Source organism: Myotis brandtii, unplaced genomic scaffold (assembly GCF_000412655.1).
Source record: "Myotis brandtii unplaced genomic scaffold, ASM41265v1 scaffold441, whole genome shotgun sequence".
In the NCBI taxonomy this organism is placed as follows: Eukaryota; Metazoa; Chordata; class Mammalia; order Chiroptera; family Vespertilionidae; genus Myotis; species Myotis brandtii.
This window is the reverse complement of record NW_005366873.1, coordinates 690,706-713,564: the sequence shown is the minus strand read 5'-3', so window position 1 is coordinate 713,564 and position 22,859 is coordinate 690,706. Positions and strand designations below refer to the sequence as shown.

At 35.4% G+C, this 22,859-nt stretch overlaps 1 protein-coding gene across 1 annotated transcript in view; it reads left to right on the top strand.

The window, feature by feature from the left end:
• ATRNL1 (attractin-like 1) overlaps positions 1–22,859 on the top strand; it is a 428,818-nt gene that overhangs the window by 235,800 nt on the left and 170,159 nt on the right. Inside the window, exon 27 of the mRNA XM_014546342.1 lies at positions 13,784–13,891. Coding sequence (XP_014401828.1) covers positions 13,784–13,891 — 108 coding nt within the window. The remainder of the gene's footprint in view (positions 1–13,783; positions 13,892–22,859) is intronic.

Below are 22,859 nucleotides of genomic sequence, written 5' to 3'. Positions count from 1 at the left end.
CCTGGCTCATAGGCTGATGCTCAACCACTGAGCCACCACGGCTGAGTGATATATGCACTTTTCATGTTCTTGATATATGTTAGCAAATAGCTTTCCAAAAAGGCCAAACCAGTCGCCTCTTATTATTACGTTACTGAAGTTTGACATTTATTTAATTTTGTGAATTAGTTTAAAATATTCCTTGATATTTTCTTTTTTTAAATTTTATTTTATTGTTGAGATTATTACAGATGTCCCCCATTTTCAACGCTTTGCCCGGCTCCACTCCATCCCAGGCCTTCTCCTGTCTATTTATTGTCTGTGTCCATGGGCTATGCATAAACACATATAAGTTCTTTGATTAATCTCTATCTTATGAATCTTTCAAGTTATTTAAATTACATATATAATAAAATGGATATAAAGACTATAATGATTCCTCCTACTGTACCAGTAATGGCAAAGGGAAATAAACATTTGGGAGGATATAAAATTTCTAAAGATGGAAGGATTTACAGGATGGAATTATCTATATTATAAAAGACCTGTGGCCCTAATGCCTTAAGGACCAAAGACTGGCTGGTGGGCGGGGCTTTGAGCTCAGAGAGGCACATGTGGGTGGGCGGGGCCACGCGATTTCGTGGGCTGGGCTTCTAGTAGGATGATAACACTCTTGGTAGCATTTAAACTCTTATTGGCTTTGTGTATTTGCTAATGTCTGTGGTATATGTTACTTAGACTGATGAGTTTACAGTAACTTCTAACTTGAATTAAAATATGGTATTTGGTCTCTCTCTTTTTTGAGTTTAATACAACATTTATATTCAAGTAACATTTGCTTAGTTAATCACCTCATTTTTTGAAGCAAGTAGTTAATGATTTAGGAAAATAAATTATAATTGTTTACTTAGAGTTCTCAGAAGGGAACCGTGCGTGCGTTTTTGAAAACTGTCACATTCAGTGGATTGAGTAATAATTTATGCTCCATCCTTCACTTTTATTATTGATGGAGAGATGAGCTGGTTGAAATGTAGCAGAGACCAATTAAATTTTTAGGCCCATTTTAATAGTACTTATAAAAATTCATTCCTTTGACAATAATCTAATTTTTCTTTTTTTAGTTTTGACCCATTTGGCCTTCAAATTGTCCCCAGATATAAGGTGTTTTCGTAGTTAACAATACAGCCGTAGAATTGGTTTGGTATTTGTTGATATGTCACACATTTGGATACTTTGCATGTCCAAATACTATATATTGCAGTGGTAAGTGAGCAAAGCTTATGTCAAAGAAATAGTTGATGCAAGTGTAGTTGTTTTTCAAATTCCGACATCACAGACTTATTCCCGTGTGTTTGAAGAGTAAAAACGTATTTCCTGTGGTTACTGTACCTAGAAAGGAATAGGAAGGCAGATGAGATAGTTTGAGAGATTACAGGCAAAAAGGGGACAAGAAAGTAAAACAATGTGTATAGAGTTTGACAAATAGGAAGGAATAATATACAGGAATGTGTAGATTGAAGGAGAAGGGCTCCATTTAGTCTCATAAAGCAGAACTGTGAAATGAAAGAGTTATTCTGACGCAAATCATTATTTAATGAACATAATATGGTTCATTGGAGTCCTACACATCCTTTAAGGGTCAGCTTTATCTTACAGACTTCTTTAGGCCTTTAGTACCAGTCTAGCCCATGGTCATATTGTCTTTTTCTGCAAACATTTGTTTATGCCACTCACTTGACAATTGATCACACATTTTTGCATTTCTGACTTATTTTGTCATTAAAACCTTCTGTTATAAGTTAACATTCCATGTTTTAAATCTCAATTCCAAGTAGAATGTCCATTGGGAAGACAAGCTCTCTGCCCTATTTCATGCTAGTCTCCACAGCCTTAACAAAGCACCTTGTATTCTGGAGTGAGTATAATATACTACACTTTTCACCAAAGGCAGTCACTCACCCTGTGCTAAGAGAAAAAATAGCATTGGAAGCATGCAGAGACATGGGTGAAATTGAAAAGCTTTGAAACGTGTAGTTCAAGACCAGTTACTTATTTTGGTTATGTGATAGTCCTGAGATGGAGAACTGGTGGAAGATAGTATCAGTATAAGGATCTATTCAGTAGAAATTCGAATCAGATTATTGACATTTTAGAGATGGTATTTGGTATTTGTTCTAATGAGTACTGCACTTAATTTGATCCCAAAACATATGAGCTGCAAGTGTGTACTGTTGTCATTGTATGACCTGTGATGAATTATCTTTGTCCCAAGACAGATTACAAAATTGGCATCAAGTCAAGACATAGTAAATGTAGGGGACTAGAATCCGGGTGTATATCTGCTAGAAGCCACATTCCGCCGAAAGCTGAAGATATGATCAATTCTTGACTTGCTTTGCTGTCAGCTTCAACTTTTATAAGGTGGAGAGAATAGTGAGAAAAAACAACAACACAAAACTACCAACCACATTGGGGGATGTAGAAATCCTGAGAGTGGGAAAATTGATTAGGTCATTTTAGCGTACATAAAAGTAAGGAAAAAGAATGGAGGAGGTAAGTACATACCTAAGATTTTAGCAAACAGATTTCCAAATGTTTACAGAAAAAGCTATGTTTGATCAGTTGGCAACAGATGCTAAAATAAAGTGAGGTATCCTCATTAAACATCCATTCATTTATTCATTTATTAAGTAAAAGCAGGCCTGTTAGCAAGTCTAAAGCTACAAGTGAGTTAAGACTTCAAAACTGAACACTCCTTCTTTTTTGTTAGGATAACTTGGCTGATACAGCCAGGCTATCTTGCAGATATGATATAGCTTGATTTCAGCCAATTGATTAATAATAGCTGGGGTTGGGTTTTTTTTTTTGAAGTAGATAGAAAAATGGTCTGGGGTCATAGTATAGATACTGCTGGTGGTTTCTGAGTGGGGAGGCAATCATTAGCACTCTCTTCTCTGCCTGGATTCTAAACAAATGTGAACCACAATCCACAATTAAATGGCTTTGAGTCTACAAACCTAATGAGCTTGCTAATTATGAACTTCAAAACTAGGCAGATTTTGTCACTTGCCGGGATAATGCTCGACTAGGGCATGATTTCCTCTGCAGGAACCTTCTCAGATAAGAAGTAAGAAGTTATGAGATGGCCTGGCCGGTGTGGTTGAGCATCGACCTATGAACCAGGAAGTCATGGTTCGATTCCCGTCAAGGGCACATGCCAGGGTTGTGGGCTTGATCCCCAGTAGAGGATGTGCAGGAGGCAGCTGATCAATGATTCCCTCTCATCATTGATGTTTCTATCTCTCTCTCCCTCTCCCTTCCTCTCTGATATCAATAAAAAATATTTTTAAAAAAAGAAGTTATGAGATGAAGGATCAGAGTAGAATTCACATTACCTGTAGGCAGATTAGCTCTTAAGAGGAAAGATGGAGACCTGAATGGAACATCCCCCAATTCATCAATAGAATGTCATTCCACCTCCTGTGCTCAACCATGGGAATGGTTATACACTTCGGGGAGTAGATCAGTAGTTTGGCTTATGGTATAAATTCAGGAAAATGTGTTCCAGTTGATAAGTGAAGCAGACAAGATACATAGGAAGAAGTAATCGAGTTCTTGGGAACATTTTTGGACTTTGTGAATGAGTTAAGAACGCCGTTTATTCTTCATTTGTAAAGGATCAGCTAAGACTGACATATGCAGGGATCTCTCTCTCTCTCTCTCTCTCTCTCTCTCTCTCTCTCTCTCTCTCCAAAGTACTTAAATTAGGATTCAACAACATATGATCTAAAATAGTACTTCAAGGAAAGGTCTAGAGAGGGTATGTTGTGGATGAATTTTTACAGTGGACGCAGGATGATTTCACAGAGTTTGAAAATAAGAGAAAGTGTTTCTAGTCTGCAAACTAGGGAACTTCTTGGATCTGTTTTCTCTCAGAGTGGATATATGGATAGAGCCTGTGAAAATAAACCCAATGTTTTTAAATCCATATACCTTATCTGTTCTATTTTTTCACATCACTATATGGAGGAAGCCCTGGAATATAAAAAGCAAAAGTCATTCTCTTTGTGGGTTTTATGTTTAGCCTTGAATTACTAGCAAGTTAGGCAACTCACCATCTTGATTCTTTTCTTTGCCTTCAAGTAGTGTTGACCTGGTCAAGGGAATGGTATAGGGGCTCAATACACATGACAAGGTAGAGCCAGATAACTGTGTTAGTTGGAAGTTCAAAGGATCAAAAAGAATTCTGCATTCAAGGAAAAATTGATTAAAACAATAACAAAACAAAAAAACAACAACAACAAGAAAACATGAACAATTAAATGTAATGTGAAGTTCTTAATTTGAATTTAAAAAATTTACTCAAAGAAGTGTTAAGTAGAGAATACTTGTTTTTGATCTGAGTTCATGTGGAAAAGACCTGGAATTGTTGATTGAGTGGTTCTAAAAATGAAACAAAAATTTTTTTTAAATGCATGTTAATTTAGAAATAATTCTACCAACTTCTATATTAGTCAGATCTCATCTAGAATATTGTGTTAATTTTACATTTTTAGAAATAATGCTGAAAACCATGTTACATGAGAAACTGTTTTGTTCTACTTATGAGTAAGCTCCTAGGACCTAGAGGACAGGACTGTATTTCTTATCTCTTAAATGTCAGTGTCTGGTCTTGTTCTCAGAACATTTACATAAATAGTGAATGAACCTTGTAAGATACTAGAATTGTTTAATTTGAAGACATGAGAAAAGTTTCAAATATGTAATATCTATTTAAAGAAATTTTAGTAAGAGATTATAAGGATTCCATTTAACTTTAATGATCCCAAAAGAGCCCAAGAATATAAGTTTTCATTCAGTATATTGAACTTTTGAACAGTGTTATAAGTCTTTGGGAGGAAATATGGCCTTCCTAAAAAGTAGTTATTTTGATATATGTATCCCAGGGTGCTAGATGGCCTTCTGTCAGAAAAGGCATGGCACGTTTGACCCTCCTTTAATGGGAAAATTGAACTAAGTAACCTCTAGGGTTCCTTCCAGCGTCAAGAATGAGTTATTCCAGTGAGTCTGTTATGACCATTGATTTTCTTACATTCTGATTTTTGTGTTATAACACACCGTTACAAGCATATGGGAAAGCCAGTTTATATCAGTCATGAGTAATCTATGCTACTTTTAAACTGTCCTTCAGATTTAAAATGTTAAAAGGATTGAAATTCGTTTTTAAAAATATGTACTACTATATTTTTTTTCTCAAAAGATTGAAAAAATAACAGTGCATATTGATCTATTACACTGATTAGTCAATGGATGTCATAAGTACTTTCCAAATAGAGACTTTAAAAAAATTATAATTAGCAGATGTCTTGTTTCACAAAGAAACATTTTACAAAAGAACCATTTTTGAGTTTCTCAACAGAGAACTGAAAATGACTCCATTAGCTAATAGCAAAATAATCACATTTCCCTTAAAGGAAAGAAATATTTTTAAAATATTGGTTAAGATGAAAATGCGGGTTTTTGAGTTATTTATGTCTCCAGGAAGACTTAAGTACCTCTTGAAGAACTTTCAAATTACTGTCACAAACTACGTAAATGTTCAGCACGAACTCCTTATACACTAAATGAAAAAGCTAAACGGATTAGGTTGCATTTAGAATTTAACCTAAAAGCTAGCATGCTGGGGTTCAGAATTGAATCTTGAACTTTGTATGGATTCCCAGAATTGGGGAAGAAAAAAAATATCTTTCTTTAGTGAATTACTTCTTAAGGAGTGAAGGAGAAACTGCGGAAGAATTGATCTGAGTTTTGTTGTAACAGGAACCTCCAGTCATAAATTTCTGATGCACAGTTGGGGTCGATGTGTCATTTCTATTGTAATCAGCTGCTTTTATATTTCCACTCATCAAGGTTGACTTGATTATATTGTGTACCTCTTGGATGTCAAAGACATTAATTTGCTTTTCCTGAGAGGAGGATATGTGTTGCTCTTACAACTTAGACCTCTATCTTGGGAAAGTAATATATACCACAATAGGACAGTGAGGGTATTCTATATGGGAAATTTTTTTTTTTCAAGTGCAAGTTTCAAAATTTGAAATTATTGAGCTTTCCATTTTGCTCTTTGAGGAGTAATATATATTAAGCATCCATTCTGGGGATGTAGCTTTTAAATGACCTTTTCAGTACTCATCTTTTTGCTCATTTTGATTTGCTCAGTTAAATTACAACCACCTGGCCTTTTGTATTAAAGAAGGTTACATACAAAATTGACCTTTTGATACTTATTGGGAGAGTTAGGTTCATTGTATTGAGTTTAACTGCTGTTGCTGTTTTCTGGGTTAGGTCTTAAAATAACTGTATTTGGATAGTAATGCCTATTGCTGTAGCCTTTTTGTTCCAAGCTACTTCTCACATTATAGGAAAGGACTCTCTGAGCAATACAAAGAGAAATTATGTTTTTTAAAAAATAATGAAACACATTCATTTGGATCCTGTGGGGCTTGATGATTTTTATATGTTATTTCTATTTATCTTAGTCTTTTAAAAATATATTTATTGATGTTTGGAGCGAGAGAAAGGGAGCTGGATAGAGAGATAGAAACATCGGAGAGAGAGAAACATCATTGATCGGCTGCTTCCTGCACGCTCCCCTCTGGGGATCAAGCCCATAACCTCAGGCATATGTCGCAGCAGGGAATCGAACAGGTGACCTCTTGGTTCCTGGATCGACTCTCAAATGCTGAGCCACACCGGCCGGCCAGTATCTCTTAACCTTGATGAAACCAAAGTATCTTTTGACAATTCTTCTCCTTGCCACCTTGCTTAATAAGACTTGGCCTTTTCTCTGTTTCTTGAAAACATGAAGCTCAGACTTGCCTCAGGAACTTTGCATCTGCTGACCCCTCTGCCTGAAATATTCTTTTCTGGCTTCCTTTGTTTCATTTACCCAGCATTCCGCTGTTCCCCGGCTGTTTCTGGCCTTTGTGTAGTTCGGTGGGCCGTGTGACTATTTCTGAGAAGTGAGTGATATATGTCGCTTCTGGGCTGAGGCATTGAGAAGTCCATACAGGATTCACTAGTCTCTTTTCTTCACTCACATTCAAGCAGTTCTTGGGTTGAGATGGCAGAGCCTCACGATCGAAGCAGTCTGTATTGCTGAGTTGCCAGACGGGAGTTACCTGGACCTAGAGAAGATTTTCTATGAGCAAGAAATACACTTTTCTATGTTAAATTTCTGAGTTGAGGGACACATGCCTATGCTGACTGAGTGTCCAAGGAATCAGGTCAACTGCAAAGCACTTCCTCCCTCTACTGCCTCCCTGTCCTCCATCAATTTCATGTCTCCTATAGCGATTTTTTCTGTAAAACTTTTATTAGTTTATATAAGAATAGGTTGGGCAAATAAGACATCTATGTACTATTAATTATGATTTTTTTAGGGCTCAGAGTAATCTTTAAAATTGGCAATAAGCATTTGATTTTTTGGCTTTTCATTTTAATTTCAGTAAGTGAAAAACAATTAAAATGAAATGCCGCCCTGCAATGTCTATTGTATTTCCTATTGCTCACCAGAATGAATGGTCTTGTATCAAGCCATCGCTGAGTTTTTGACTCTTCTAGATGAAGCCATTCTGTATGATTTCTTTCATCCGGAAGTGAGATCATCTTTGGCAAAGCCTAAATCAGTGATGCCATCGATGTCAACAAAGAAAGGATTCCAAATCCAAATTTTAATTTCAAAATTGCCTGAAGTAACCTTCCAAAATTCTGCAATATCTTTACATACCTTCAAGTTTGCCCACTAAGAAATAGATAATAAGGCTTTCAAATCTAGGCTACATAAATACAGGCATACCTCAAAGATATTGTGGGTTTGGTTCCAGTCCATCACAATAAAATGAGTAACACAGTTTTTCAGTGTGTATAAAAATTGCTGTAGACTGTTAAGTGTGTAATAGCATTATGTCTAAAAAAAAATTATTCCTAAAAATTCTAACCATCATTTGAGCCTTTAGTGTCTTTTGCTATTGGAGGGTATTGCCTTGATGTTGATGGCTGATCAGGGTTGTGATTGCTGAAGGTTGGGGTGGCTGTAGCAATTTCTTAAAGTAAGACAACAATGATGTTTAACATATCGAACAATGCTTTTGTAGCATGAGATGCTGTTTGATAGCATTTTATCCACAGTAAAACATTTTTTAAAAATTGGAGTCAGTCCTCTTAAAACATGCCACTGCTTTATCAACTATAAGGTTATGCAATATTCTAAATTCTTTGTTGTCATTTCAGCAGTGTTCCCAGTATCTTCATCAGGAGTATATTCCATCTCATGGAACCACTTTCTTACTCAACTTTTCATCTGTTAAGGTTCCAATGTGAGATTGGAGCAATTCAGTCACGTGCTCAGGCTCCAATTCTAACTTTCGTTCTCTTGCTGTTTCCACCACATCTGCAATTACTTTCGCCACTGAAGTCTTGAGCCCCTCAACATCATCCATGACAGTTCTTCCAAACTCCTGTTAAAGTTGCTAGTTTGACCTCTTCCCATGAATCGCAAATGTCCTAAAGGGCATCTAGAACAGCGAATCCATGCCAGATTGTTTTCAATTCACTTTGCCCAGATCTGTCAGCGCACTCACTGTATGGCATCTGGAGCCTTATGAAACGTAGCCGGAAAAGAATAATTGAAGTAACCTAAGCAAAATGCTATGACAAGCCACTCCCATAGGGTACTAGCATCATTATCTGTAAAAACCAATTCAGACTAGAAGTCTAGAAGCCAAAGATTCCCAGTGTTCTGTTAAGAGTTTGAGGACTGTCCCTTGCAGATATAGTTATAGAAAATGATAGAATTTCACACTAAATGTATTGCAACTTCTCTTTACTTCCTCCAAAAGAACAAAATTGATTGTTTATTTATATTACTCTGTAAATGTATTTGTGTTAGTAAGAGAAATACTCTTTTTTATTAAATGCTGCTATTTCTATCTAATTCAGATACGTTGTTCATTTTATGATGTAAACTCAAGAGTAACAAATCATTTTGATTGCTCCTTTATTTCTATCTAATTCAGATACGTTGTTCATTTTATGATTTAAACTCAAGAGTAACAATAAATCATTTTGATTGCTCCTTCTATACTTTTCCAAATACTTAGGAATATAACTTTTATTAAAAACATGAATGTAGCCCTGGCTGGTTTGGTTCAATGAATAGAGTATCAGCCTGTGGACTGAAGGGTCCAGGTTTGATTCCAGTCAAGGGCACTGACATGCCCAGGTTGCGGGCTCAATCCCCAGTAGGGGGTGTGCAGGAGGCAGCCAATCAATGATTCTCTCTCATTACTGATGTTTTTCTCTCTCTTCCTCTCCCTTCCTCTCTGAAATCAATAAAAATATTTTTTTTAAAAAAAGAATGTATTATGATGACTTTATGCTGATATTTTTTATAATCTCAGTATTGCAATAAGGTAGATGAAGAGCAATATGAAACTTGACGTTGATTTGAGATAAAGGTCCACAAAATTGTCCCATTCTAAAAAAAATCAATGTCCACTTACTTTGGAGGATAAGCATAAATTCTTAAAATAATAAAGGGCATATCATAGTTTTAAAGGCTAATTCATAATTGAAATTAGTTTTTTCATAACTTGTCTTCACTCACATTAACATGATACAGAGTTTTATATTTTAATCCACTCATTCATTGTTCATTTATCAGATACTGTTGACTGCCAATTATGTGCTGTAGGGAATAAAAACCAAATAAACAAAGATATGTGCATTAAAGACTTCAGAGAAGCATGAAGATATAAAGAGATAGTATCACACTAATCTAATAATTCATAAGAACCATGATCATTTCAAGCTTGGGGTGGGGTGAAGGACTTTTGGAAGTGGGAGAAGAATGGATAGAACTTAAACATAGTAAGAAGGAGATATGAAGGCAATTGGGGACAGAGTTAATTACTATTTTGTTGTGTGTGTTTTTTATGGATTATTATCCTAAAATCTATTAGGGAGTTGTTTGTATTGCTTTAGGGTGGTTGAAAATTTGGCTAGTATGAAATTTAGAGAATGCTGCAATAATTGAAGTAGTAATATTGAGTAGAAGAATTATATATGTATACACTTGATAGAATTAATATTCTTGGTTGCCATATTGAAGCATCGATTTTTATTTTATTTTTAATTTCAGAATTTGTAAGAGGTTTGAATAGTAAAACAGTTATGGACAACAAACATGTTACTAAGAACATCTCTTTAATTTTTAATTTTTCTTCACAACAATGTTTATAGCAGCATGATTATTATCTATTGTATTACGATCAATTTGTTCTTCTGGCTTTATTTGTCTGTTGAATAATTGGCAATAGCAGATTAGTTATAAAACAGATCATCTGTTATATGGCTTCTTATATGGATGTAGAAAATGTTAGGCTTCATTTTATATAAAAATCATAATCACAAAATAAATTATCTTTTAAAGTTCTTTAAAAAGTACTCTATATTCTTCTAATGTTTAGGTTGAGTTTTTATCATTCTTAGTTGCAATTGGCAGAAAGCAGTTCCAAATCTAAATTTATTTTACCACAATTATGACATTTTCCAACTGTCACATGAATTTGCAACATTTGTTGAAAGGGAGACCAGTAGAGCTAAATGTGTCACTAGAGCTGGAGGAAACGGGCCTGTGGTAATTAGTGTGCCATCATGAAAGACCAAATTAGTGCTTGAAATTTGACATAATAATTGTACCAATGAATAGTCATAGAGTGCTCACAGTGTGCCAGCCTCTGTGCTGAGCAGACCGATTGCATTATCTCGTTAGTCCCAACCTTATATTATTATTTCCTTTTTATCCAGAGGAAATAAGCATGAAAAAGACCTAAAAGCTCATTTGGTTATGGTCCATTAGGTAGTGGGTGGAGAAACTGGGACTCAAAACAACCCTCTGAGGTATAGGAGTAGGTATAGGCAATGTTAACGTCCCCACTTCGCAGATGGGAAAAATTGAGGCCTCGAGAGGTCTCAATAATTCAATTAAGCTGAAATAGTTAACAAGTATACAAACTGGTATTCAAACACAGGTCTTTCTGAATCAAGTCCAGCTATATCACCTGTCAGTATTTATATTAAATTTGGACAAAATTTTAAGTGGTAAGCCTGCTGTTTATCTTTTCTTTGTTTTGACATAGAGGGGGCAAAAATCGGGAAGTAATGCATACAGATATTAAGCAGCAAAAGGGGGGGACAATTGTTGAGGCTACTGAGGGCCAGAAATTCGTAGCAGATAGTATTGTCATCCCATTATATTATTTTAGGCCATCTCCTCAAAGTTTCCCAGTCAGAACATTTACATTAATTTCTCAAAGTCAGAAATTCAGTATGCTGGCTAGAGTCCTTGAACCAGCCCTCTCCTGAGTATCTTGGAATAAATTCATCCGGTTAATTCCTTATTTGTGTCCTTCACTGTATATCACCTTCTGCCCTAATTGATTTTATCTTAGTGTGTGTTGTTTACAAACTATAGTGTTAGATACTGGGCAAGAAAATTCTTTTTCTTCCTTCTTTGTAAAGAGTACTATACTAGGCATTCAGTTCTTAAAAAAAATAATTGAAACGCAAAGCTCAGAAGACAAACCGGAATTTTAAAAAAATAATTTTGTATTCTAATAAATAAAAAGATGAACAATAACTATGACTGTCACTGATTTTTCTTTATTATAAATGTTAGGGTAACAATAATATATTTCAGAAACTATTTTTTGTCAGAGATAGTGAATTTGGAATATTTATAGATTTATATTACAGTTTGTGGTATTGACTATTCATTAATTGTATTTTGTAGACCTTTTAAGTGTAGGATAAAGGTAAAGTGAGGAAACAGAAACTTCATTTTGTTAAAAATCATGTAATTGTATGAGCTACTATTTGTTAACTGAGGACAAATAGTATTAATAAAGAAACTTTTTAATACAAATGTTAGAAAATTGTTTTCAAACCTAAATTATAATTTACAATTTTCTCAATGCTATTTGCATATTACTATAGGAAAGTTACTTTGTATAGTGTGTGTGCGCGCGCACATTTGTGTTTTTACCAGAGACAGAGAGCATGGTGTTTTCTATAGTTGGTATCCCTTGGCATCCTATATAATAAAAGCCTAATATGCAAATTGTCCCCTTGACCTGGAGCTCGACCAGGAGTTCGACCAGGGGGCTGTGGTGGCAAGCAGCCCGGGGGAAGGGAAGCCCCGGCCAGCAGCCACTAGGGACCCGGCCCGTGCACGAATTTCGTGCACTGGGCCTCTAGTTTGAAATAACATTACATTTGCATTCTGCATAGACGTTATTCAGATCAGTTGGCCTCTCCCATTGAGAAAGGCACAAATAAGACTCTACTTGCTAGCAGCTGTATTTTAAATAAATTTTGAGTTTATATTAAAGCTAATAATTTGGTGATTTAGATTACATTTATGTTTACTTTAAATGTTTTAGTACATCTTCCTTACTTCCTTATTTTTTTTAAAGAAAAACCATTACTCCATAATAGCTGTATTTTTATCCCATATTGGCATGTGGATGGTCTCTTTTTAATACTAACAAAGCAAGGCCTTAAGTTCTGTTTTAGCTGCACATTTCATGAACAGCATCACTGCTGTGCCACAAGTGTTAGAACAAAATCTTAGATAATGAACTGCCATCAGGCATTGCCTGGCATCCCTTCATCATCTAAAAGGGAATTTTATGAATGATGCATTTCAGTACTCTATACATGTACATTCATAGACCAGTTAGCATTTTAAGTTAATGCCAGTGAATTTAAAAAATCTCAGTGAATAATGAAGCCCTTCATTGTGTTCAAGGGTTTTGCCTTTCTTCAGTGATACAGTTTTCTTCTCATTTGAAAGGGTATTTAATTGCATTGCTCATCCACTTTTAATATTTAATAATAGTTGTATTAGCTGTATAGAATGAGAAGGGCACAATTTGCAAAATCTAGTGCCAGTCATCAATTTTTTCTTATCATGACTTAATGAATATTATAATTTCTAGGAGAGGCAGAAATATAAAGTTGCTTGAACATTGGCTGGGACTTGCTAGTTTATTGGTGTTAGCTTGGCCAAAGCCCAGAATAGGCAAATGGGGAAAGAAACAAATATCTGGGGGTGAAGCTCTGGCACAAAATATTTGCGACACACTACTCATTCCTCATTTCAAACCACGAACATGGAGGCTTTGAATAATGTTCTAAGTGCTGCCAGTAACAACTGCTGGTTCCATAGCAATGGATAGGGGACCTTGATGACTTACCAGGCTTAGTCTTGGAGGGCATATGTTCCTTTCATCTCTATTGATGCATTCTGACAACTTTTCATTAACTTTCCTTAAACATTTTTACTGTTGTTTGCATTCAGCTAAGACAAAAGCATGAGTTAGAGCGGGAGAAACTTGGCATGGCCATTATCATAATAGCACTTCTCACTTAAGCAACACCTCTTACGGGAAGTTTTCAGAATGCTTTTGAGCACATTTCATTAGGCCTGCTGGATGGAGGTCAGGGAGAAGTTCATTGCAGGCCATTCATTGTAGGTCATTCCCTGAAAGCCTCTATGGCATATACTGGTAATCCAGGCCATGGAGAAAAAACAATTTTCATGTTGAGTGATGTAGATATGAATATGTGCATTAGCTGATTTTTAAATTTTGACTGTCATTTGTTAAAAATAGAACAAGATATTGTTGAATTTAATGTGTGTAAACCTATTTTAAAGCAAATCATTTTTAACTCTCGCCAGCAACTGCTTCGAGAACGACAGCAGATGGCCAGCCGTCCCTTTGCCTCTGTGGACTTAGCACTGGAAGTAGGAGCCGAACAAGCAGACTTTCTGCGAGGGCCATTAGAGGTAGGAACAGTGGTGCTGAAAGGGGGCCGCTGTGATTTGCATATTTATATCTCCTCTCTAATCTGCATCTGCTCCTGAAGCCAAACGGAGTCTGATTATCTAGAGTTGACAAGATTCCGCTACATATATTATGCCATTTTCAAGGCACATGGTTTTAATAGTATGACATGAGCCATAACAAAGCCACTGGAGAATCTATTAGCCTAGGCTCACCTGACAGCCTTTTCCCAACAGATAGGAGCCAAAGGAATTTAAAATATATATATGATGGAAGAAACAAAGCGACTATATTTAGTCCTTGGATACCCAATGCTCCTTAATTAATGATTCACTTCTATATTAACAAAGGTGACTCTAAAAGGTGGGTGGAGATGGTTGCATTTTAATTATATAGTTTCACTTTTGAATGTTGAGAATTGTAGAATACAGTGAGAATTTTTATTTGTGGTAATGACAGTATTAGTATATTCTTTTATTGCAAATGCAGAAATAGAGTATGGTGAAGGAGAAATCATCATGTGCAAGTAAATGTGGTATTAGGATCCTGAAGTAATGCATGAGATGGTTTTTGAAAATAATAATCCCCAAAGAAGAAAACTCCACAGATTGTTATTAGTGACTAATCAAAGCATTTAGAGGCAGAGTAATTTGCTGGTATGTTTATTACTTTTGTATTTATATTTTATATATAGTAAGCTGATTAAGTAGGAAGATTAAGACACAATGTAAATTGGAAATAATTTTATTCCCTTTTATAAAAATGCCCTCATGTGACTAATTTCAGGTTGCTATTTTGATATTTTGCTTTTCTACAAGAAAAGCGAGGACTATAAAAATAGACTCCTTCAAAAATTTAGGAATAAATATAATTGATTCATGGGCGCTATACAAAGGCCAGTATTTAGAGGACAGTTGCCTGTGGATTTTTTTAGCTGCTTGATTTTTAACTTCTGTAGCTCACAGATTACTTGAACATTAGGAAGCTTGGAACATTAGGAAGGTTGTGTATCTGTCTCCCATTACTGGGGGAGAAATGAGAAGAGAGGCAGAATGGTTAAATGAAAGTTATAGTAAGTGCTTGCATTTCATTTTGACCCCATTTTCAAATAACTTTAGTAAAAATCTTTTAACAAAACCTGGACGCCCTGACCGGTTTGGCTCAGTGGATAGAGCGTCGGCCTGTGGACTGAAGGGTCCTGGGTTCAATTCCGGTAAAGGGCATGTACCTTGGTTGCGGGCACATCCCCAGTAGGAGATGTGCAGGAGGCAGCTGATCGATGTTTCTGTCTCATCGATGTTTCTAACTCTCTATCCCTCTCCCTTCCTCTCTGTAAAAAAATCAATAAAATATATTTAAAAAAAAAACCCTGGACTATTTGAATACAACTTCTTTTTTCTCCCTCAACTGTTTAAAACATTCTCAAATACTGTTAAAGCTCAAGTAAGGAGAAAAATGATGAATGTAAATAAGACACACATAGGCCAAGGAGGAGTAGGACTAATCAAAGAACTAGAAAGCACAGATTTAAGGAACAAATGTGGTTAACATACATATACATGTCAATTGCTGCTTAATAGTGTTCAAGGATGCATTTATGTGTATATGTGCTCATAATTATTCTCTCTTATTTTTTCTAAATCTTATTTCCTTTGTTTTCATTGTGATGGTTTTTAACCCTAAATTTTATTTTGTAGAGTTTTAAATATTCTACCTCTCCTTTATTTTAGTTCATATTTCCCTGTTAGTCCTTATTATATTCCTTTGTTTTCATTTTCTTTTCCTTTTGTCTCACACCCATTTTTTGTAGAAAAAACTGTTAGCTTTTTATCCACCCCCCCCCCCCCCGTCACTCTGAGTCTGTCTTTTAATTGGTAATCTATTTATACTGACAATAATTAGTATTTCACCAAGGCTTATTTTGGCGACTTCATTTTGTGTGTGTGTGGTGTGTGTGTGTTGTGTGTGTGTGTGTGTGTGTGTGTGTGTGTGTGTGTGTGTGTGGTGGTTGTTGTTAGTAGCCTTGCTTCTTTTTTGTTCTTTTTCCAATTTCTTTTGGATAAATTGATTTTCTTCTACTAAACTGAGCATTTCATATTCTGTTTCTGTGTTTCTCTTTGCTATTCCTTCTCAAGATTCATAATGATGCTTATTTTTCCCTATCAATGTCTAAAGCTCATTAATAAACATTCCTGCCTAGTCCATCTCAAGCAAAATTTATACTTTAGCATGCTCTCAGCTCCCACTATTCCTCCCACCCCTTGTTAAGTGCATGGAATAATTGATACATATATTATAAGTGTGTCTATTTTTATTATGACATGTTTAAATAACAATGAACTCTCTTTGTTCTCCTTAACTTTCTATATCTAGTTTTTGCACATGGATTTATTTCATATTTCACTAGAGTAAATCCTTCATGAGATTTTTTCAAAGAGAAATTTTATGTGGCATATTCTTTGAAACCTTAAATGCCTACCAATATATTTGTCCTCACATGTAAATAACAGTTTAGTTCTATATAAATTTCAGTATCAAATATCTCTTCTTCGAAACTTTAAGTATATTACGCCATTGTCTCAAGTCTGATGTCGGTTTGATTCTTTGTACTTGTTTGTTTGTTTGTTTTTTGGCACCTTTCAGAATTTTCTCTTGTTTTTCAGTGTTCTTACATTTCTCTCTGATACGTATAAATTCTCCTCTTTGGCACTCTGTGCAGTTTTTTAAGTCTGCACACCTTTGCTTTGTATAATTCTGGCTAACGTTTGGTTACTATTTCTTTATTCTCGCTCCTTCTGGAATCCCCACTAGATACCCTAGACACTTACAGGTGCATTGTGTGAGTCCAAGGCAGACACCGTGAGCCCCTCGCAGGCTGAGCGTGGCTGCCTTCACTCTCAGGGCAGGGGCAGCGAGAGCCCTGCTCCCGCTGCTGGGCACAGCCAGGGACGCCCTGGCGCTTCCTTCCTGGGCAGCAGTTCCAGCAGGTGGTCTGAGCAGCGTGTTTACTTTCCTGGGGTTTCTTATTTTTCAGAGTGTTACAGCTGTCTTGTAATATAGCTGGTGTTTTAATTATTTTATTAACATATACCATTCATATTCTGATTATATAAGTAATAAATCATCACTATAGAAAAAAATACAGAAATCAATAAAATTAAAATCTTCCATAATCCTACCACCCATAAGTAGTCACTGCCAGAAATTGTTTCCTTCCAGTTACATTTTCCTTTTGCATGTACATAGTTTTAGAAAATCGAGAGTATATTCTCCATGAGATTTTACATTCTGGTTGTTTGTTTTTTCCACCACTCTCCTCTTCAGGCTCACTCAGGGCCTGGAGCATCCCCTTCTTGCCTACAATCTAAGAAATGTTTTGAATTGCACTTTATTAAGCATCTACTTACGTTGCATTGAGAGTGCCATACTCAACCATTTTGTTTATATGAAAATTGTTCTGGCTTTTGGCTTTCATGCTCACACTGAGAAATCTAACAGTGTAATGGTCATTTCCTTGTAGTTTATCCAGCTCTTCTTCCCAATAACTCTTACACTCTCTCTGTCTTTGGTGTTCTGCAGTTTTATTATGGTTTTCCTGAGCATCTATTTATTTTTTTAATCCCACTGGACTATTTTGAGCTTCTTATGACTAATATAAAGAATATCAAGATGAAAATGAACAAAACCAGCAAGAGGATAAACCCAGTTTCACCTCTCAGTGTCTGATATGATAAAGAGAAACATTTACAAAAGGCTACGACCCTGATCGCCCTGTATTCCTATTGGCTGTCATTCAGCAGAGCAATGCACTACTTAAGGACACAGTCATGTCACAGTTAAGCAATGGTAGCATGAACTATTTTTATACAGCAGTCTTACAAGTAAGAAGTGGCTATGTAAAGTAGCCTATATTATCATTTATTGGAAAGTAATAAGTACAGTTTAGCATTTCTTGGGGACAGTGTTCCAACTCTGAGTAAAAGACTGAATTTCCAACCCCACCCCCATCCTTCATCTACCCTCAGATAAAAGAGGTATATTGGACCCATCAAAAAAAAACTGTGCTCAGCAGAACATACAGACTGTGAAACATAGTAGGGTATTGAGTACTGTCAAGTACTTACCACACATTCCTAGTATATATGTTAAAATATTCATGCTTACTATATTAACATCAAACTAATATGAATATCTTAATACTAGTTAATCAGTGTTAACAGCAACAAAAGTAGTTATATTTTTGGCTCCTTTTCCTAATCTTTAGATTATCTTGGAGCATCCTTGTGTGGTGGCAGCATATAATAGTTATTTTATGATTTTTGTTTAAATATTTTATTAGGCTATAGTTCCCTGTGACAGTTGTTATTACACTAAGTTGATGTTTCTATTTGCTTACATTTCATTTAAAATGGGTTAGTAATTTAACTTGTATTTTCTACTTTCTATTACATGCATTAGTAGATAATATGATCAGGTTCATATCCTCAATGAAATAGCTGACTCTAAGAATTCTATAAAATACCATTAAATCAAATAGAAATCCTATAAAGTGAAATTCCAGATATTGGAAGTATTGTGCGAGATATTTTAAACGTAGAATCTAAGAAACCAATAATGGTATACTCTAGGTAAACATTTTCATATGTTCTCATATTTTGCTTAGAAAATAAAATAGCAACTAGGTTAAAATTTAGGATATTTAATATGAAAATTTACCTCAAGTCTTAATATACACTTTTCTTTTAATCAAGAGTCATAGTTCTACACTTTTATACCAGAGATGCTTGTTCATATTTAAGCCTTTTAATTTGTTGGTATTTATTGTATAAGCCTCTTTTAATTTTTGGTTCATGATGAAAGGCTGTGGTTGAACCATTAATGACATGTAAAAATATGATAAACTAAATATAACATAGGTAAAGTTTAGGTAAAAATTTTTCATGGAGAAGAAGCTGTTATTTAAGACCATTGCCATTCCCAATACATCTTTTTTTTTCTTTTTTTAAAAAAATATATTTTATTGATTTCAGAGAGGAAGGGAGAGAGATAGAAACATCAATGATGAGAGAGAATCACCAATCAGCTGCCTCCTGCACACCCCTCTCCCCGCCTCCACTGGGGATCAAGCCCACAACCCAGGCATGTGCCCTTGGCCAGAATCGAACCTGGGACCCTTCAGTTCGCAGGCCAACGCTCTATCCATTGAGCCAAACCAGCCAGGGCCCCAATACATCATAAGAAACAAAAGCAAAAATGACCCAGTATCATCTTTACATATTTCATCATGGAAAGTCCATCTTAGAAAGAAGTTATATACGAGGCACTGTTGATATTTTTGTATTTTGTTTTGTCATTCTAATACGTGTGTGGTGGACGTCATTGTTGGATTTGGTTTTGAGGAGGCCTGCATTTCTATGTAGGTGGAACTTGTCTACCCATGTATAGGTATGCTTCTTTTCAAATGTTGGTTTGTTCATAGACATTAACTGAGGAATATTGTAAAATAAGAGGCAGGGAGCAGGGAGGTATCTAATATGTGCCTATAAAACAAGAATCTGGAAATGCAGCTTTGGAAAAATACCTTCATAAAACAGTTGTGTTTTCCCAGCTGCTTCGGAGGCCCTTTTTAAGTGAAATGACTTCATTAAATAAGAAATAAAATATTAAAATCTAAGATGGATTTGTAGCGTTTCTAATAGGCCATTTTAGGCATACAAGAGAAATGAATCATATCTCTCAGCCTGAACAATTGGTGACTCAGAGCTAATCTTGTTGCATCTCTGCCCTCCTTTCCTCAGCTGCCCCCCTAGTGATTATTATGAGGCAAGTCCCAGGCGTCAAAGATTAAATTTTAATTGAATCTCACAGTCCTTGGTTTATCACTTTAGTATTGGGAAAATAACTTTTGAAATGTTTAAATTTTAAAAATTAATTTCTTGTGTTTATCTCTAAGGTTTTTTTATTCTTTTGGTTTATCCTATTTATGTGTAAATTGTAAAGTATTTGCTAGGTATATCCTTCCAGGCATTTATTCAATAAGCAATAGGAAATCATCACACCTGAGTGGGAATAAAAACTCATTAAGTAATATTGTTTTACTTTATTAGCATATTATGTATATCATTGCTTTAGTAGCATTGCTGCGACATTAAATTATAAGAACTGTAGGTTTTGCTTAATGGAAGGTGCTACTTAAATTAACAATATAGGTCATTTGATCTATTTTTTATTTACTCTATTATATTTTTAAATTACACGTTGACTATAATCCTAGGAGTACTTTCTTAATTCTTATTAGAATACTAATTTTTCTCACTGGGAAGCTCAACTGAAAGGCATAACCAGCTTTAATTAACAATAAAAAGAGAGAAAGAAAAAGAAACTCCACATCATTAGGAATTCTGATTTTTGCCACTCTAATGGAAAAGACCATGAGCAAAATGGGGTTAGTCAGATATGAGAAATGATAAGCAAACATGGTAGGGGCCACCTGTGACAAGCTACAAAAATTGGGGAAGTAACCTTGACATATTTCAGTCCAAGTATGAGTAGCTATAGTTAATTATATTCTAGACAGTATCCATTACCAAAGATGTAGGGCCAAATTAACTCTAATGTTGCACTCATCACAAGACATTCCACAGCTAGCAATAACATTAAGATAATGCTGTTAAAATAAGAATTCCAATTATAAGGCAGATGAGACTGTGAAAAACATGACAGCCGTAATGAGCAGTAGGAGTTGGTATTCACTTTGATAGGAACATAGTTATTATGGATAGAGAGGAAACAAAACACAGCCCGCAGCCTTTTCCTCTTGTCATATCACCCTCTATGGATAGCAGCTTTGGGTTCAGATTCATTGCTATTTATTCCCCAAGGTTGGTGCCAGGATGATGATCTTACAGCTGTAGCTAGAACACCCTCAATCTCTGTACTGCTTCATTCTTTCCAATAGCTGTAAGCATTTTCTTATTCGTTTTTTTTTTAATTAAATTTATTGGGGTGACAATGGTTAATAAGATTATATAGATTCCAAGTGTGTATTTCTATGACACATGAGCTGTATATTGCATTGTGTGCTCACCACCCAAAGTCAAATCATCTTCCGTCAACATATAGTTGGTCCCTTTACCCTTTACTACCCCCCTACTCCCCTCCCCTCTGGTAACCACCATACTGTTGTCTGTGTCTTGAGTTTCAGTTTTATGTCCCACATATGAGTGAAATCATATGGTTCTTAGGTTTTCTGACTGACTTATTTCACTTAGCATAATATTCTCAAGGTCCATCTATGTTGTCTCTGATAGCAGTATTTCTTATTTATTTTTATCACATCTTTGTTTAAAAAAAGGTATGGGGGGAATCAATGTGTTAGTCCCTTCTTGCAGGTGAGAAAACTAGATCAGTAACTCAGTGGTACCAATTCTGAATAGATTCAAATGACTTGAAAGATCACCAACTGCTTATTAAGGGGATGATTTTAACCAAAGCACGTGTAATGAATATCACTCAAATACAGTGTCATGCCCTGTGTTGTATTAGACATACCCTTGTTGTTTACTTTACAGCGGTAGGAAGAGACAGAACTGGAGACTGTCACTGGTGGGAATAGTAATATCAGCGGAGAACAGGCTGCCGTTGACAGCTCTCTGTTCTTTGTAGCCCCTCTGCACGAAGCCACTCCTACAGTGACTGTCCCCACTAGCTTTGTAAGTCAAGCCTGTGAATCGTGTACAATGTAGTGTTCATTGATCGCCTGGTGTGGTTTAACCCAGAAACCTACCGTTGGGCAAGTCCGCCCTGTTGAAGCTCAGTCTAACCTGCTCTGAAGCTTCAAGGCTGTTTTATACAATTAAGGAGAACTTAGAGGTCCCGCCGCTCATCTGACCTATAATTCATTTGATCAGTGTTTTAGCAATAAGCGGTATCACTTTTGCCTCTCTGTTGTGCATTGTTAGGGATTATAATTTCTTCTTGTTCACTTTTTGTTTTTTTCCATTTCATGAGCCCAATAGAAATTTTTCTTTGCATAAAGAATAAACCTATCTGAAAATCTGGGCTATTTTTAAAGGTAAGGACTCTCTTATGCTCCTGGCAAATCCTAAATACTATTTTGGTTTTCATTTACTCTATATGTCACCATTTATTCACCACTTATAGAATTAATGTAAATATTTCCCTCCATCTCTTTGTAAATACATTTCTCATAAAGCATTTTCATCTACATTGCTTGCTCTAGAGCATGACCAATTTTCATAATCCTCCCTACAATACGCAGTATAATACCCATAATGCGGGTGCTGTCTACTCTCATATTTACTTAATCTGTCATCAGAGGGAGCATGGCCGATGCCTTTAAGTGAACCAATCGATTATACAGCATTGTGTTTAGCTTCCACAGGCATACATTTTGTTTTCTCCCTTAGGAACCTTAATTCTGGAAATGAGCATGCCATCTAGATTCAGAATGTTCATTTATTAAGTACAAATGTATATTAGTTTACATAAAACATACTTAAGTGATAGATCTATAGTGTAACAATAAAATTGTAAGGCAATTTATTAGCATCAGTGAAGTTTAAATATAATCAGAATGAAGCTGATTTAAACTATAAATATTATGGTGAATCTTTCAAGATGAACAACAGAGCTCAAATTCGAAATTGATGTTCTTAAATTAATCAGTCAATATATTGTCAAACAAATTAAAACACATTGCCTTATTAGGGGAGCAACTTTGCTAATACTTTTAAAATGTGAGAACAGTGGACTTCAACCATAATGTTACAATAATTTAATATTTGTTTTTGTCATATCTATTTTATTTTCTTTCCTCCTTTCTCACTAGAAACAGTGAACGAAGAATTCCAACTTCTTGTTCATATTTTTGTGCTCTTAATTGTACATATAAACATCATTGCCAGTTCCTGGGCTTCTTTTGTGTATAGTCTTTTGTTAGTATCTGAA